General features: G+C 47.7%; 1 protein-coding gene across 2 annotated transcripts in view; it reads right to left on the bottom strand.

Annotated features, from left to right (window-relative positions):
• Window positions 1-17,137, bottom strand: part of USP34 (ubiquitin specific peptidase 34) — a 265,775-nt gene that overhangs the window by 149,584 nt on the left and 99,054 nt on the right. For both annotated transcript variants that reach the window (XM_088477313.1, XM_088477314.1), the window contains 4 exons: window positions 4,013-4,139; window positions 2,939-3,086; window positions 2,035-2,135; window positions 1,329-1,538 (listed from right to left, as the gene is read on the bottom strand). In XM_088477313.1, the coding sequence (XP_088333439.1) occupies window positions 1,329-1,538; window positions 2,035-2,135; window positions 2,939-3,086; window positions 4,013-4,139 (586 nt within the window). The remainder of the gene's footprint in view (window positions 1-1,328; window positions 1,539-2,034; window positions 2,136-2,938; window positions 3,087-4,012; window positions 4,140-17,137) is intronic.

Here is a 17,137-nt window from a genome sequence, read left to right as displayed (position 1 = left end):
ACACTCATGGGACACTTGGTGAGTAGCATGAGCTCATGTATGGACTGCGTTAAAGATTTTGTCGAGGCTGGTTCTACAAGATTAGCCTCAACTAATTACAGTACACCTTGCTGTCCTCTCATCAAGTGATACTTTACACAGGTGTAAAACGTCACAGATGAAGCACTGCCAGGCTAAGACCTGGAATTACTCATTTTCTGTTTTATAATGGAAAACAGATAGAAGAAAAATAGATACACAGAACCAAGCAGAACAGAGTAGATTTCCGCCCCTGTAGCTGGGAATAGAGAGGAGGGTAGGAGCTGATGGTGGAGTCCGTATAGACCAAATTTCAGCTGCATAACTAAAAACAGACAGAATGGAGGTGCCAAGCAGCCCAGTGTATAAACAAATCCCCAAGTCCCAGTCACCATCCTTTGGCTATTTAATGCCTAGATCTGGACAGCCAATTAATTATCTCGCTTGTTGCGCCCAATTAGACCGGGTTTAGCCACATAAACCGGCTATACCAGTCTAACGTCCTGGTTATGGCGCCCAAACGGCAAACCACAGACTTATCACACATTTTTGCTCGTCTCCTCAGGAGGGTGCAAGTAGAAATGCCGGCGCCGGTTAGTGCCTGAACGGAGCAACAATCTAATTGCTCCGTGCGGCGCCCAGCGCTGATAGCCGCTGCCGCCAACAACTCAATCGCCCCAACTGTTTTATTTTAGCAAATGAAAACTTATAACTGTTGTACTTAAAGAACTTGGATATGATTATGATTTTCTTATAGCTGTAAATTATGTTTATGGCCATCCCTGGTTGCTAAGGTAAACATTTCCTAATCGGACTGCCCCCTGAAATGTCACCGAAATCACACTGCAAAACACTAAGACAGAAACCATACAAAGAAGGGAAATCGGTTACTGAGGTATAAAATGGGGAATTTACAATATATTCTCAAGTGTAGCTTTCCTTAAATGTTTAACTAGAGATGTGTTAAAAGACAGGTGTGCACACTCAGACAAATAGTATATGTGCCGAGGTGGACAGAAGAATGTAACTAAAACTTTCAAGGGAAGTCTCAGTGCTCCGCAACTTGCAAATCTCCAACATTCTGTTTTGCACAGTAAAAGGGTAATGTGGGCCATACATCTACGGCCCCGATTGCTTATTCTGCCGATCCAATCTGCGGCTCGGCTGCCATCAATGCTTGGCGACCCGTCGGCGAGTTGGGGAAATCTAGCATGCTGAATTTCTCAGAGCCAGCCATCGGCAGAATGAGGAAATGTGGCAATCAGTCACAGGATGTATGGGCCCCATAACATTGTAAAGAAAAAACCTACCTCAATATCTTCTAGGTCCATCTCTCCTGAAGGAGGCTTGAAAGAGGCTAGCATCTCCAATAGATCAAACAGAGTGGTGAGATGAGGTTCTTGAAGGAGGAGAAGCATGGGGATGTTGTCTTTCTGTGGGGGCGGAAGGCAAGAGGCAGGAAGCTGCACGCCTTCTCCCTTTCTTTCCCGACGTGGTGCACCCAAAGACACAAATACCATCTATTTCAAGCATAAAAAAGTGTTTTTGTTTTTTTAATTTCTTGCGATAATTTTTATTATAATTATTTTTTTATTATATATATATATATATATATATATATATATATATATATTTTTTTTTTTTTTTTTTTTTGTAACATGCCGCAAAATCACATAAAAGCTGCACTGAATAGGATTTTTGGAACCTGGTAAGATTTAACCATGTAAATTTACTGCTAATCAATTGTTAATACTCAAAATCTTTTCACCATAGAGTATTAAAACTATTCATCATTCTGTGCTAAGAACCATAGGAGCTGAGGTTAGGTGGTACCTATGCATGATACGATTGCATATTAACATACCATCTCCTATGATAAGTGGCACCTTAGTATATGAAGCTGTAAAGTGTATGAAGTGTAAGTTGTCATAACTACTAAATCTATTAACATGGTTCAGTACAAATCTTTTAAATTAAAACAAAACAATAATTTCAACATTCAAAATGGTCAGATACCTGCATGTCCTTGAATCCCAGCTCATGAAGGGTTTTCTCATCATAATCAGTTGTTAATTCATGACCAGATGAAATCATTCGAACTGGGCCCATAAGACCTCCTAGGTTTAACAACAAAAAGTTATAGCTGGAGCTGCATGTAGCCAGTACAGGTTTGCTGGTCACCAGTATTTCTGGGGCACAGACCACATGGCTCATGAGATACTGCAATGGGATTTCTTAACAACTTTCTGACTGCTCACTTTATATATACACCCAATCAGCCTGAACATACAAAAAAAATGGCAGCTGTACAACATACTATACTGGGAACAGGGGGTCATTGTCAGCCTCTAGTCCAAGCACTGTAACCAGTAACCTATACTTCCAGTTCCCATAGACACAGTAATTCCAACCTAGCACTCAAATCAGTGTCTGTGCTCCCCAATGCAGAAGTGGTGGGAAATGAAACAATAAAATATGAACTTATGTCCTTGGGTTCTATAAATAAATGGAACCTTAAAGCACAGTTATTTGATATAGCTGGACTCCCTCCCACTACCCTTTGTAAATACGTAAATTTTTCATTGATTGCCACAAGAGCTTTTGTTAAAAAGAGCAGATAATTGTAAAATAAAGAGCAGACCTATCGTGAGACAGGACCCGGCATCGTCAAGTGCATACACACTTGCCGAAGTCGGTAGACAGTGGGGGCTATGTTGCATTCGGCAGCATGGCCCTCGCTAACGATGTTGCATGCAGGTCAGACGGGCAATGTCACAGACGATGCGCGGGAGTCAGTCAGTGACATTGAGGGTACACACTAGCGATGGGCCCTATATGTAGTCCAATCCGGCCAGATCGGACCATATATCGACTAGTGTGCAGTGAAATTAAAATTTTAATAAAAACAGTCAGTGCTCACCAGGAAAATCTCCTTTTCGACTACTCTGTCCGAACTCTTGAAGCTGAGGTTGTTGATTCAACTGGTCTTTCTGTAAGTTCTCATACCAGTGGGTGACTTCTGCCCTTAGATCGGCTACCTGATCACTCGGATACATTTCTATGGTCATCTAAAATATAAAAATATCGGTCAGCATAACATATGACCATCTTAATTCATTTCTCAGTATTTGGAGAGGCTGGTACACACTTTCTACCCAACGCCAACATAAATATATCCATTTTTTTTTACTTCTCATTCCTGCTTGTAGACACATCTAAAATACCGCCTCTTTCCTTTGTGAGAGTCTATAATAATTTATAGTGTTTATTTAAAACATACTGTATGATTCATCAGACAAAGCCATTTTCCTTTACACAAATATCATGAGATGGAAGCACATTACGGTATACTGAACGAGCAGTTACAAGACAACAGCAGCTGAAGGATCCCAGAATAGGATACCAAGTCTGGACACTGTGAAAAAGACAAACTGAAAGATGCATTGATACATACTATGTACTTGTGAAACCAATCATATGTATTCTTATCTGTCAAACCATTTTTGGCAAATGTTTGAGACAGCAGTTTTCTGAACTTATAAAATACAGCTCAAAGAGGATGTGCCTCTGAGAGCTAAGTGGATTCATCACAGAATGTGTTGATTTTTCTTATCTTCCCAGCCGGCTGTAAGGAGAATTGGTAGAGCACAGGAGTAGTGTTTTGCATACCGTGATCCAGGGGTAGGAAGCCTCGTCACCCCAACACCTTCTCCCCTTATTATTCTCTTTTCTGCACTGATGCAGCCAAATCTTCCCTCCCTGCACATCTATACAGGATACTAATAAGCTTATAAAGCAGACATATTACCTTTCTTTTTGTTCTACAGGATCTCATATATACTGTAATACTTTGTGTGCAGTGCTATAATGTCCTCTTAACATATGACCTTGTCACTGTACCTTTGCCTCTCCTTAACTTATTTCTTTTCCGAAAACATGTTGAAATTCTAATAAATATATTTAAAAAGTTCTGTGAAGCATTAGGTGCCCTGACCTTATCTGGAAGTCCTGCTGGCTGGCACACAATTCTTAGCGGTAACGACTGCTTGTCATTCAGTGCCTTCAAGTGACTGCTAATACCTGTGCCTTCAATCTGCCACTGTCTTAGGTGATAAGCGAACCTGTATGAAAAACAGAAGGAACAATAAATACATTTAGGTATTGGATGAAAATGTTATCTTAAAAATATATTCCATGATATCAAATATACATATACAGGGGGTTTCACTCGTTATTGGCCCCAAAGTTTTCTTATAACTTTTAAAGTAATGGACATAATTTAGTGAAATGTGACACAGACATACCTTGGTCTATGAGAAACATGAGGAAGTCAAAGTTAGTGTTGAAAGTGTTCGCATTAGCATCCAGGCAGCTGTACACGCATGTGCGAAGTGAAGGCCAGCTGTTCACCACCCTAGTCAGCAGCACTGTCCAAAATTCAAATAAGGGAGCCAGGGAGGATGGCAGTTGGATGTGTATCCCCAATTTGAAATTTGGACTGCGCTGCAGCCCCATCTCTGGAACGTCAATTACTTTAAAAAACTTTGGGGCCAATAGCGATTGAGACACTATATAAGCAAATACGTTGTGTACATTATAAAGTGCCCGTGTAATCGGCTCTATGTGGGCAACGCTGTCTGTATTCTAAAAGAAAGGATCGCATTACACAGATCCTCCATACGTAAAGCATTTTCTGCTATTGATAGTAACACTCCACCGGTTGCAAAACATTTTGTGGAAATGTGGCATGGCCTCCTGGATTTTAGGGTGATGCCGATTGACCACATACCCCCTCTCATGAGAGGTGGGGATCATCATAAACGTATGTTACAGAGTGAATGCCGTTGGATATATGATCTGCGAACTGTATCACCTCTGGGACTTAATGAAGAACTCAATTTAAATAGTTTTTTATAATATATTTCACAAATATGTATAATTTTCTTTTTTGCTTTTCATTATTTTTCATTTATTTTTATTTCTTGCACTTTTTAGTACTCTTGGGGGTCAATCCTATTAGGAGCGAATAGTGAGATGCGAGTTGCTACTTTCACTTTGAATTCGCATAGCGAATTCATTTTGCAATCCAATTAGCAACTCGCACTGAATCAGTCAGACTGAATTCGCAACTTCCCTGAGGGTGAGAGATGGAAAGGAAAATCTTTATTTTAAAGGTTAAAATGTGGGGACACTGTGCTAAACCCCTTTGACAACCCCCCTAATGTCTAATTAGGCTTTTGGAAGTCTCCAATTAGCTTAATTAGTCCAATAAGTACGTCATTTTTGGGGGGTTTTAACAAACAAACAAAAAAAAACGGCCTCAAACTACCCCAGAATGAAACTTTGTTAGAGTAGGCAACCCAAATTTAATTACAATAATTTTTTAGTTGAAAAATAATTGTTTTTAGAATTTTTTTCAATTTTTCAAGGTGCCCTCGAACTACCCCAAAATCACTTTTCCTACTTTTAATTGCATCTTTTGTTTAATTAGTTTGACATGAAACGAAAAAAGTTAGTTTTTTTTTTTTATAATTTTCTTGCATTAAAAAAAAAATAAACTAATCAGCCATTTGACACCATTTCAAAACCTACAGTACCTTCCTAATGCCCACAAATAGCCTTCTAACAAAATTATCCATTTTGGGGGGTTCAGGATGGTCTCCCCACATTTTCATGCATTTCTCGCAAATCTCATTTGGCAGTCAATTCGCACCCCTCCGCTGTGAGTAGTGCGAATAGGTATTTTTAATTGGATTGGAGAATTCTCGGAAGCGCACTGCGCTGCAATGTGTGCGAGTTTCAATAAACAAACTCGCTACTCGCAATTCGCACCTTATAGGATTGAGCCCTTTGATGTGAAATTTGGACCATGTAATATTGACATATAGCACCGGGATTCGTGAATTCTTACAACTTACATTATAGTTGAATAGAATTGTTGGTAAGCACCTCATAGTTCACAGATTTATACACTGTAGCTTTAAAGACTAGTTGTTACATCTTTTAACAGCCGGAACGTCACTTCCGGTCTGTGGAGCTCAAGCTTCCGGGTCCCCCTTGGACGTGGCGCTCCTTTTCACGGAGGTTCCAGTTTATATGATTAATACAGGTGTGATGTCATTATTGGCTGGTCCAGGTGCACTTCATTTGAGACTATAAGGTTGGGGGTCTCAGTAGTGTGGTTATGCCCTTGGAAGAAGGTACTGGCGAGTACAGAAACAGCTGTCGGGCCGGACCATACACACTGATGCCCCGGCGATGGTTCACTTCATATGATGAGTACTATGATGACTATAATGATCATTTTGGCACTAATGCTCTTTCGTTGAACGGACGATGTCTATCTGTGGCATTTTGGAATAAGTAAGTTGATATAAAAAATAACACTTGCTGCATAATATTGGTGTGCTGGTCATCTGTTGTTCTGGACATTTGCTGCTATTAATATATGACTATGCACCACGACTAAATGCCCACGATGGCCCTACAGATCGAGTAGAATTTGCTGTCACCATGCTTGGGACAAGGAGATCAGCCTGTGTACACACCTGAGAGATAGTCATGCGTAGCCATCTCGCCAGAGTCTGCTTGTTAGCTGGCCAACCTCGTTTGTGAAAACCATATAATACAAAACGAGCATCTGATTTTCTAACAGAGTTTGTACGCTCCACATAAATACGGAGAGCATGAACTACATCCTGGAGGCTACACCTACAGAAAGATCTGGAGCCTGAAAAGCTCGAACAACAATTTCTTAAGTCACATGAAAACGGGACACAACCTTAGGAAGGTAACCCTTCCTTGTACAAAGAACAGCTTTATCCTGGTGAAAAACCAAAAATGGGGAGCGACAAGAAAGCGCTACCAAATCAGAGACTCTGCGTGCAGAAGAGACAGTGAGGAGAAAGTGTCTTCTCTGTCAACCATTTCAAATCTAGAGTCCAGGGGTTCAAATGGGGGAGCTTGTAGCCCCTTAAGAACCAACGACAAATCCCACGGTCCTACCGGTGGAACAAAAGGAGGCGGAACTCGCAGTACTACATGAAAAAAAATGATAACATCTGGTAATGAGGCAATCTTCCTCTGGAACCAGACTGACAGTGCAGAAACCTGCACTTTCAAAGTGGCCAGGTGGAGACCACGGTCTAAACCCACCTGGAGAAAAGCCAGTACCCTGGAAATCATAAACACTTTAGGATCATGCTTTCTGTGGGCATACTAACTGACCAAAAGAATGCCAAACCCTGTAATAGATGCGGGCAGAGGCTGGCTTTCGTGCCCTAAGCATCGTCTGAATTACAGAACTGGAAAAACCTTTTGCTCTTAAGATGGAAGATTCAAGAGCCACGCCGTCAAAGCCAGACGCGCTAAGTCTGGATACAGGTAGGGACCCTGTGTTAGCAGGTCCTGCCATAGAGGAAGAGGACATGGACTGTCTATGGATAGATTCTATATGTCGGTGAACCAGTGATGTCTGGGCCAAGCCGGAGCCACCAGTATTACTGTTGCGCCTTCCTGCTTAAATTTTCTGAGAACTCTTGGGAGGAGGGAAATTGGAGGAAAGATATCCCAGCTTGAAGTCCCATCTTATTGCCAGTGCAACCACAAAGGCTGCTGATGGGTCTCTGGACATGGCCCCGTACCTGGGGACCTTGTGGTTGTGACGTGATGCCATGAGATCTACTTCTGGTAGACCCCATTTGTTTAACAGAAGCTGAACCACTCCCGGATGGAGAGACCACTGTCCAGCGTGTATGTCCTGGCGACTTAGGCGGTCTACTTCCCAATTGAGTACTCCCAATATGAATATTGCCGAGATGGGCGGAAGATGACGTTCTGCGCAAATGCGAACCTTTGTCACTTCTTTCATGACTGCGTAACCTCTCGTGCCTCCCTGATGATTGAGGTAGGCCACTGTAGTCGCGTTGTCGGACTGAATCTGGACCAGCTTGCCCTGGAGCAGGTTCTGTGCCATGACAAGTGCTTTGTATACTGCGCGCAGTTCCAGAATGTTTATTGGCAGGTGAATTTCCTGATTTGTCCATCTTCCCTGAAAGTGTCACTGCCCCCCATCCGCGAAGACTGGCGTCTGTGGTGAGAAGCAACCAATTTGGAATCCAGGATGGGCGCCCTTTGTTCAGATGATCCTTTCTCAGCCACCACAGGAGGGAGTGATGAACCTCTGGAGTGAGAATGACCCTCTGGTACCTTATTAGATGATACTGTCCGTTCCACCTGGAGAGAATCAATTTTTGCAAAGGCCTGAAATTAAACGGAGCATACCCCACCATGTCGAAGGTGCATACCATAGATCCCAGGACCTGTATTGCTAACAGAATGGATACCAGTCGCTTGTGTAGCAACTTACATACTCGTTATAATAGGGTCACAATCTTGTCCTCTGGCAAAAACACAGTTTGTGCCAGAGAATCCAGAAGAGCTCCCAGATGTACCATCTGCTATGTCGGAGAAAGCGATGATTTCTTCCAATTGATGATCCAGCCTTGCTTTTGTAGGCAGGCTATGGTCAGTTGAAGATGGTTTTGTAAAACAATCGGAGTCTGCGCCAATATCAGGTCGTCCAGATATGGCAGTATTCTGACTCCCTGACACCTGAGACAGGCCGTCATGACCGCCATTATTTTGGTAAATACCCGGGGGCCGTAGATAGGCCAAAGGGTAGAGCCTGAAATTGGTAATGTTGCTGAAAGACAGCAAACTGTAAAAATTGTTGGTGGGATGGTGTTATAGGAACATGTAGATATGCATCCTGAATGTCCAGGGAAACCATGTAATTCCCCGGCTCCATTGCCAAAATAATTGACCGGAGAGATTCCATACAAAACTTGAGTACAAGGATAAACCTGTTGAGGGTTTTTAGATTTAGTGTATGACAATGAGCCCCATTCGGTCTCTGAACAGGAATAGATTGGAATAATAACCCCTTCCCCAGGAGGAGACCCGCCCATCAGGCCGAGGGTTTGTCATCCGGTTTAAAGCTGGACGTCTTGCCGAGCCAGACCTTGTAATTAGTTTGTTGCGCTGTCTTGCGAAAACTAATCAGCTTAGAGGAAGACTGTTCCCTAGCTCGGCCCGTAGGACGGATGGACCGAAAAGAAACCTGCCTAGACTTTATAGTTGCAGTAGATGGCAGACCTGACTATTTTTCATTACGGATTTCAGTCATTAAGTTTCCCCATATATAGGGAATACTATATTATGGATATATCTGAGTATATTATATTAGTTTAAATACTCCAGTGGAGCCTCTCCCCTGAATTCCCCCTTTCCCCTTGACCTATGATCTTAACCAAAGGGCCCTGCATGCCACTATTGAAGCTGCTGATGTCTTAGAAACTAAAATTCCAGCATCTACTGCAGCTCCTCCCAGGTAGGAAGCCACTTCCTGTATGTGGGAGATATTCATCATCTGTTCTCTGGTAGCGTATGGTAGAGAATCTTCCAATGCCCAAATCTATTCTTCAACAGCTTTGGCTACCCAGGCTCCAGCAGTAGCTGGACGAGTAACAGCTCCAGATGATGAGATTATTGCCTTAAAACATGCTTTAATTTTTCTAATCTGTAGAATCCTTCAGAGAAGATACTGACGGAATAGGTTCTGTAGCATTTCTGATTAAATGCGTCATATGAGCATCCACAGTAGGAGGTACCTCCCATTTAGTACATACAGAAGATGGGAAAGGATACAATGATATTATTTTATTCACATAAAACAGTTTGTCCGGGATACCCCATGCCTCATCCATAAGCTCAGTGAGCCGTTCGGATACAGGAAACTCCGGTTTGGCCACTGGAGCCTTCATAATATGAGCTGGTTCATCATCCTGAATATCTAGGAGTGATTTAACCGCCCTCACCAAAGAAGGAACATACACTGTGGATGGATGGTCTTCCTCCTCCGAGCTAGACCCTGGAGAGGAATCCTGCGCACGATACGATTCCTCTGATGATGCGTCTGAATCCATATGTTGGGCAGACTACCGGTCATCTTTCAACAGATACTCTGACTAGAATGGCCATAAACATCCTTCCGGGAATAGGAGGTGCAAACATAGCATACTGTGAACACCCCATCCAAGGAAGTATAGTGGGAGCAGCCACTGCTTCATTACCTGGGACAAAGAGGATAACCCAAGATGGCTCTTGTCCAGGGACAGGTAAACTGGACTGGTGAGGTGGCTCTTTATAACAGACAGCACACTGGTATCGGAGCAACCCAGATGCAAAAAAACCCTTCGTAGGGACTGCGTCTGGGTCGGGGGAGGAGCTGCCGAGGGAGTGCCTACCTCCCCTAAGCTGTATCAACCAGCCAAGTACGCTGGCCTCATGGCAGCAGATATGCGTCTGCTGCCGATCCCTGGTGTCAGACAATTAGGCCCCGGCGGTCTAGTGAGGACGTGGACGCTCCCAGATCCTGACTGAAGTGGCTTCTGGTGCGTCTCGGGAGCCAGAAGAAAGGACTGCCGCGCGCGATTCCTCATAAGCGAGGAATCCCCTTACCCAACATCTCCGTGCATCCGGTTGCAGTCCGGGTCCCAGCATCGCTGCTAGCAAGTTCTGCCGGGACCCGCCGGAATCACCAGCCCTGTTACTGGTGATGCAGCCCGGCGGAGGTAGATGGAGTCGCAGTACATGCGTCTTAATTCAGATGCTTAGTACTACCAACTCAAAAACATAGAAATAAAATAAAACATAAAATAAAACCTTAGGACTGCCTGAGCAGTCCCGTGTTACAAAGGTACGGCTTAATCCTGTCGCACCAAACAAACAACCGAATGCCTGTGGCTAGGGGCGGGGTATATATGGAGGAACACCATAGGCATACTGGGAGCTGAAGCTAACTGTTTGGTGCCTGGATCTCTCCAACCATAATATCCCCATGGTATCCCTGTGTTTTCCTTTGGACCCTGAACAAGAAAACAGGAGATATGGTAAGAACTTACCTTTGTTATCTCTGTTTCTACGAAGTCCATAGGGTCCACAGGGTTGACCTTGGGGTATAGCTGGATCTGGATCCATGGGCACCATGCAGTTAAAGCTTTAGCTGCTCCCAGGATGCACTTGGGTCCGTCCTCCTCTATACCCCGCCCCTGGCCACAGCACCTCAGTTGGTAAGCAGCCAAGGCCGGAGGAGGAGACTAAACAGAGAGAAGGAAGACTGGAACACACAAGAAACCATACTCACAGAAATGGGAGACGGAAAACCGGTGACCAGCCACACAGCCCATTTGAAGCCAGGTGCGTCAGGGCGGGCGCCCTGTGGACCCTATGGACTTCGTAGAAACAGAGATAACAAAGGTAAGTTCTTACCATATCTCCTGTTTTCTACTTCAGGGTCCATAGGGGGTCCACAGGGTTGACCTTGGGGATGTCCCAAAGCAGTACAACTAAGGGCGGGGACGCTCCTGTGCTGAAAGGAGTACCCGGCGCCCAAAGGATGCATCCTGAGAGGCAAAGGTGTCAAACGCATAGAACCTCAAAAACGTTTGAATTGAAGACCAAGTGGCCGCCTTACACAGCTGAACAGCAGAAGCGCCACGTCTAGCAGCCCAAGAGGGACCCACAGAACGAGTGGAATGAGCCTTAACAGAGGCTGGCACAGGTAAGCCCTCCTGTGCATAAGCCTCACAAATAACGGAACGAAGCCAACGGGCTAACGTTTGTTTGCTGGCAGGCCAACCCCTCTTGTGAAAACCAAAGAGGATAAACAAGGAATCAGACTTCCTAACCGAAGCCGTCCGGTCTACATAAATTCTAAACGCCCGGACCACATCTAAGGAAGTCTCACCAGCTGAAAGATCAGGGGACTGAAAAGCTGGCACAACAAGTTCCTGATTAATATGGAACTTCAAGACCACTTTGGGCAAAAACTCAGGACGAGTGCAGAGCACCGCTCTGTCCTGGTGAAAAATCAGGAAAGGAGGGCGACAGGAAAGCGCCCCCAATTCAGACACCCTCCTGGCCGAAGCAATTGCCAGGAGAAAAACCGTCTTAAATGTCAGCCACTTGAGCTCCACCGCCTCAAGAGGCTCAAACGGAGGACCCTGCAGGACCCGTAGCACCACCGCCAAGTCCCAAGGAGCCACAGGAGGCACAAAGGGAGGCTGGATCCTGAGAACACCTTGGAAAAAGGTGTGAACGTCTGGTAGTATTGCAATCCGCCGTTGAAACCACACGGACAAGGCGGACACATGAACCTTCAGAGATGCAAGGCGTAAGCCGAGATCCAATCCTGACTGAAGAAATTCCAAGATCCTAGAAACTCGGAACACCTGAGGATCATAATGTCTGGACTCACACCACTGAAAGTAAGTGTGCCACACTCTGTGATAAATCCGTGCTGAAGCAGGCTTGCGTGCCCTGAGCATGGTACCAATAACCGAACTGGAGAAGCCCCGAGACCTCAAGACGGCTGTCTCAAGAGCCACGCCGTCAAAGACAGCCGACCCAGATCCGGGTAAAGGCAGGGCCCCTGAGACAACAGGTCCCGACGCTGAGGAAGAAGGTACGGAGCGTCGATGGAGAGGCTCCTGAGATCGGAGTACCAAGGACGTCTGGGCCACGCCGGAGCTACCAGCACGAGCATGCTGCCGTCCTGCTTGAATTTCCGCAGAACCCGAGGAAGCAGGGATATCGGAGGAAACAGATACGCCAGGTGAAACGTCCATTTCACCGACAGCGCATCCACCAGACTTGCACCTGCGTCTCTTGTCCTTGACCCGTAAACGGGCAACTTGTGATTGTGACGGGAGGCCATCAAGTCCAGCTCCGGAAGTCCCCACCTGTCCACGAGTAGCTGAAACACCTCTGGGTGAAGCGACCATTCCCCGGGATGCACGTCGTGACGGCTGAGGAAGTCCGCCTCCCAATTGAGGACTCCGGGGATGAAGACCGCCGAGATCGCTGGAATGTGACCCTCCGCCCAAGTCAGGATACGAGACACCTCCGACATCGCTGCCTGACTGCGAGTTCCGCCTTGGTGATTGATATACGCCACCGTGGTGGCGTTGTCGGACTGCACCTGTACCGCCCTTCCGTGAAGAGCGGAGCCGGACGACTGCAGGGCCCTGTATACTGCCCGCAGTTCCAGGATGTTGATGGGGAGAAGTGCTTCTTCCGCTGACCAACGACCCTGAAGCGACAAAGAGCCGGTCACTGCCCCCCAACCCCGGAGACTGGCATCCGTCGTGAGCAGGACCCAGTCCGGGATCCAAAATGGGCGCCCCTCGACCAGATGAGCTGTCTGAAGCCACCAAGCCAAAGATAGCCGAACGTCCGAAGACAACACCAGCACCTGAGAGCGGATCCGGTGAGGTAACCCGTTCCATTCTGATAGAATCAGCCCCTGCAGGGGCCGGGAATGGAACTGGGCAAATTCCACCATGTCGAATGTCGACACCATGGACCCCAGAACTCTCATAGCCGAATGGACCGACAGGCGGCAATGGCTCAGGCAACTGCGTATCCGCAGCTGTAGGGAGGCGACCTTCTCCGGAGTCAGGAAGATCCTTTGCTGACGCGAATCCAGCAGGGCTCCCAAATGAACCATCCGCTGTGATGGAATCAGGGAGGACTTTTTCCAATTTATCAACCACCCGTGTGCTTGCAGGCAAGCGATCGTCAGGTGGAGATGTTGAAGCAGTACCTCCGGGGAGCTCGCCAGCAACAGGAGGTCGTCCAGGTACGGCAGCAGCCGTACATTCTGGTTCCGAAGATGTGCGGCCATGACCGCCATAATCTTCGTGAACACCCTCGGTGCCGTGGAGAGACCAAAGGGTAGCGCCCGGAACTGATAGTGATGTTGAAGGATAGCGAACCTCAGATACCGCTGATGTGAGGATGCTATCGGAACATGGAGGTAGGCGTCCTGGATGTCCAGGGACACCATGTAATCCCCCGGTTCCATCGCCAGAATGATGGAACGTAACGTTTCCATCCTGAACTTGGGAACTCTGAGGAATTTGTTCAGAGACTTCAAGTTGAGCATAGGGCGATGAGAACCATTGGGTTTCTGCACCAGAAACAGAGACGAATAATACCCCGTCCCTCGTTGTGATAGAGGAACGGGAACAAAGACCCCTGCTTTCAGCAAGGACTCTATAGCCTCCTGAACCTGTAACGCCTTGGTCTTGTCCTGAGAAGGACTTGTGCAGAAAAACTGGTGGGGTGGTCTGTGCCGAAAAGACAGGGCGTACCCCTGGGAGACCACTTCTCGAACCCAGGCATCCGTGGTGGTATTGTGCCAGCACTGGGCAAATAGAAGAAGTCGGCCTCCCACTCTGAGGTCCCCCAGAGGGAGGCCCGTCCCATTGGGCCGCAGGTTTATCTTCCTGCTTGGAAGAAGGGCGCCGAGCACTCCAGGCTTGCTTCTTGGGTTTAGAGGCCGTCTTACTCGCAGACTGTCTCGGGAAGGACTGACCTTTCGCCTTACCCTGAACCCGAAAGGAACGAAAAGCCGAACTCCGAACCTTAGCAGGCAGTGCCGCCGAAGGGAGGAAGGCCGACTTGGATTTAGCCAGGGTGTCCACTATTTTGTCCAAGTCCGGACCAAATAGTAATTCCCCATTGAAAGGTAAGGCCTCCAGACCTTTCTTTGAATCAGAGTCCGCTCTCCAGGACCGCAACCATAAGGATCGGCGGGCAGACACCGCTGCAGCCGATACCCGCGAGGTCAGCAGACTAGCATCTAAAGAAGCTTCTCCAATGTAAGAAGCAGCGTCCCTCATTTGTCCCAACAACGCCCGCTGGACATCCGGAGCGTCGTCCGGGAAGGTATCTTCCAATGCATTGGCCCACCCCTCAATGGCCTTGGCCACCCAGGAGATGGCCATGGATGGTCGGGCCACCGCCCCGGAGAGGGAGTAAATAGACTTTAAGCAAGTCTCAACTTTCCTGTCCGTGGGATCCTTCAGCGAGGATATCGACGGTAATGGTAAGGTGGCGCCCCGAGTTAAACGGGTGACATGGGAATCCACCGCCGGTGGAGTTTCCCATTTTTTACAATGTGCCTCAGGGAAGGGGTAATTAGAAGCCAACCGCTTCTGAGGAAGGAATCTCTTACTGGGCGCCTGCCAAGCTACCGCCATATGATCCGTCAACTGATCCGACAGGGGAAACACCGCAGAAGCCACCTTAGTTTTTTTGAAACTAGGAAACTTCGACTTAGGAACCGGTGCCTCATCCTCTATAAGAAGAATAGCTCGCACCGCCCTAACTAGTGCTCGCACATTAATGGACGACTTGGTATCCATTTCCTGGACCGAGGCGTCCGAGTCAGTGTCATCAGGGACCTCCCCATCATCTGAGGAACCCTCTGAGTCCGATACCTGAGCAGCCCGTGTCATGAGTGGGCGTTTTGAAATCCTAGAAGGCATGTCAGTCTGCAACATTGACTGAAAAGCTGAGGAAGCGGCCGCCAAATTTTGCACGGAGTTGGAGAGCACATCCACCCAGGGTGGAGGAGTCACCATAGGGGCCTGAAAAGGTACCACAGGCTGCTGCGGCACAGGGGAAGCCTGTATATACATAGGCAACCCCGCATAGGGACCCACCGACTGAGACCCAGGAGGACTCCGCAATAACTGCGGGACACCCGGGGAATGGGGGATGGTCGGCTGGGACAACGACCTAGTAGGGAGAGCAGTCGGGACCGACAGACGGTCCGCAATAGACACCAGCACTTGAGAAAACATCGCCCACGGTGGTTCCTGCGCCAGAGAAGGTCTGGATGGGCCAGGAGCCACCTGGCATCGACTACACAGGCCATCCTGTGACAAATCCTCCCTATCTACTCCTGCAGAACAGCGTCCGCAGGAGGCCAACACCGGAGCCACTGAGCGCTCAACCTCCTCGTCTGACATGACAGAATATATTATATATCTGGCACCAGGGTAGAAGTAAAACGCACTCACCGGTGTGCTGAACAACAGCCCACAATATGGCACTGAGTAGCACACAACTGTATGTGACGGACCTCACAAATACGTGATCTATATAAGTGAGGTCAGTAGAAACGCCCCTCCCCCACACACCTGTAGGGCTTGTAGGAGAAGTAAAGGGATAGGTAGAAGCTGACAGTAAGTAGAAAATAAGCACAGACAGGCAGCACTAGCAAAAGTCACATACCATGCAGGAAGATATACTCACTGCACCTTTCCACTACAATCAACCTGCCCAGATTCAGTGTCTGGGAGGGCTATAGTGCTGTGTACGCTGTCCTTAATCAGGGGAGAGGTACACAGGGGGACCGGTCCGCGTGCTCCCTGAAGATCTGCGCTGCCACTGTGAGAAAATGGCCGCTGGAGACCTCAGAGGAGGAGTGGCCGAGTAGCTGCAGCTCAGCGACGCCAGACTCCGTGCTGAAAGGCGCGCTGAGCTGAGGGGAGGAGCCGCTGACAGGGAAGGCTTCCTCCCCTAGCTAGCATATTAACCCCAGGGCTTGCCGGCATCCCGCTTGCCATATATCCCTGGTGGTCTAGTGGTCCCACGGGTTATTCCTCCTCAGAGGGGGAGCCCGCCGCCACCACTAGCGGCCCCCGGTCTGTCCCCTAGGACCGGGGGCAAAGGACTGCATCTGCAGGCAAAACCCGCGAGCCGCCGCTAATCGGCGACTCGCGGCTTACCTTGTCCCCGGCGACTCCGGCAGCAGTCCAGGGAGGGACCCAGAGTCCGGCTAGTACGGACTCTGGCCTCCCGCCGCGATCCCCAGTGCAGTACTGGCGTCGCGGCGCCAGCGGGGAAGGAGAGCGGCAGCGTGGGCGTCTGCATAGACAGCCCGTCGCTGCCACACTAGAGCCTCTGTTTTAAAATAAAAATCTAACAGGCTCTTTTTTTTTTTTAAATAAAAATAGAAAGCTTTTGGGGGCTGCTCCTGCAGCCCCCCTGCGCAGGTGACCCGACTCCGGCCGGGCACCAACTCAAACTGAGGTGCTGTGGCCGGGGGCGGGGTATAGAGGAGGACGGACCCAAGTGCATCCTGGGAGCAGCTAAAGCTTTAACTGCGTGGTGCCCATGGATCCAGATCCAGCTATACCCCAAGGTCAACCCTGTGGACCCCCTATGGACCCTGAAGTAGAAATAATGTTTTGAAGTAATCAAT

This window comes from Taudactylus pleione, unplaced genomic scaffold (genome assembly GCF_031769625.1).
Source record: "Taudactylus pleione unplaced genomic scaffold, aTauple2 ptg000201l, whole genome shotgun sequence".
Lineage (NCBI taxonomy): Eukaryota > Metazoa > Chordata > Amphibia > Anura > Myobatrachidae > Taudactylus > Taudactylus pleione.
This window is presented reverse-complemented; position numbering and strand designations above follow the sequence as displayed.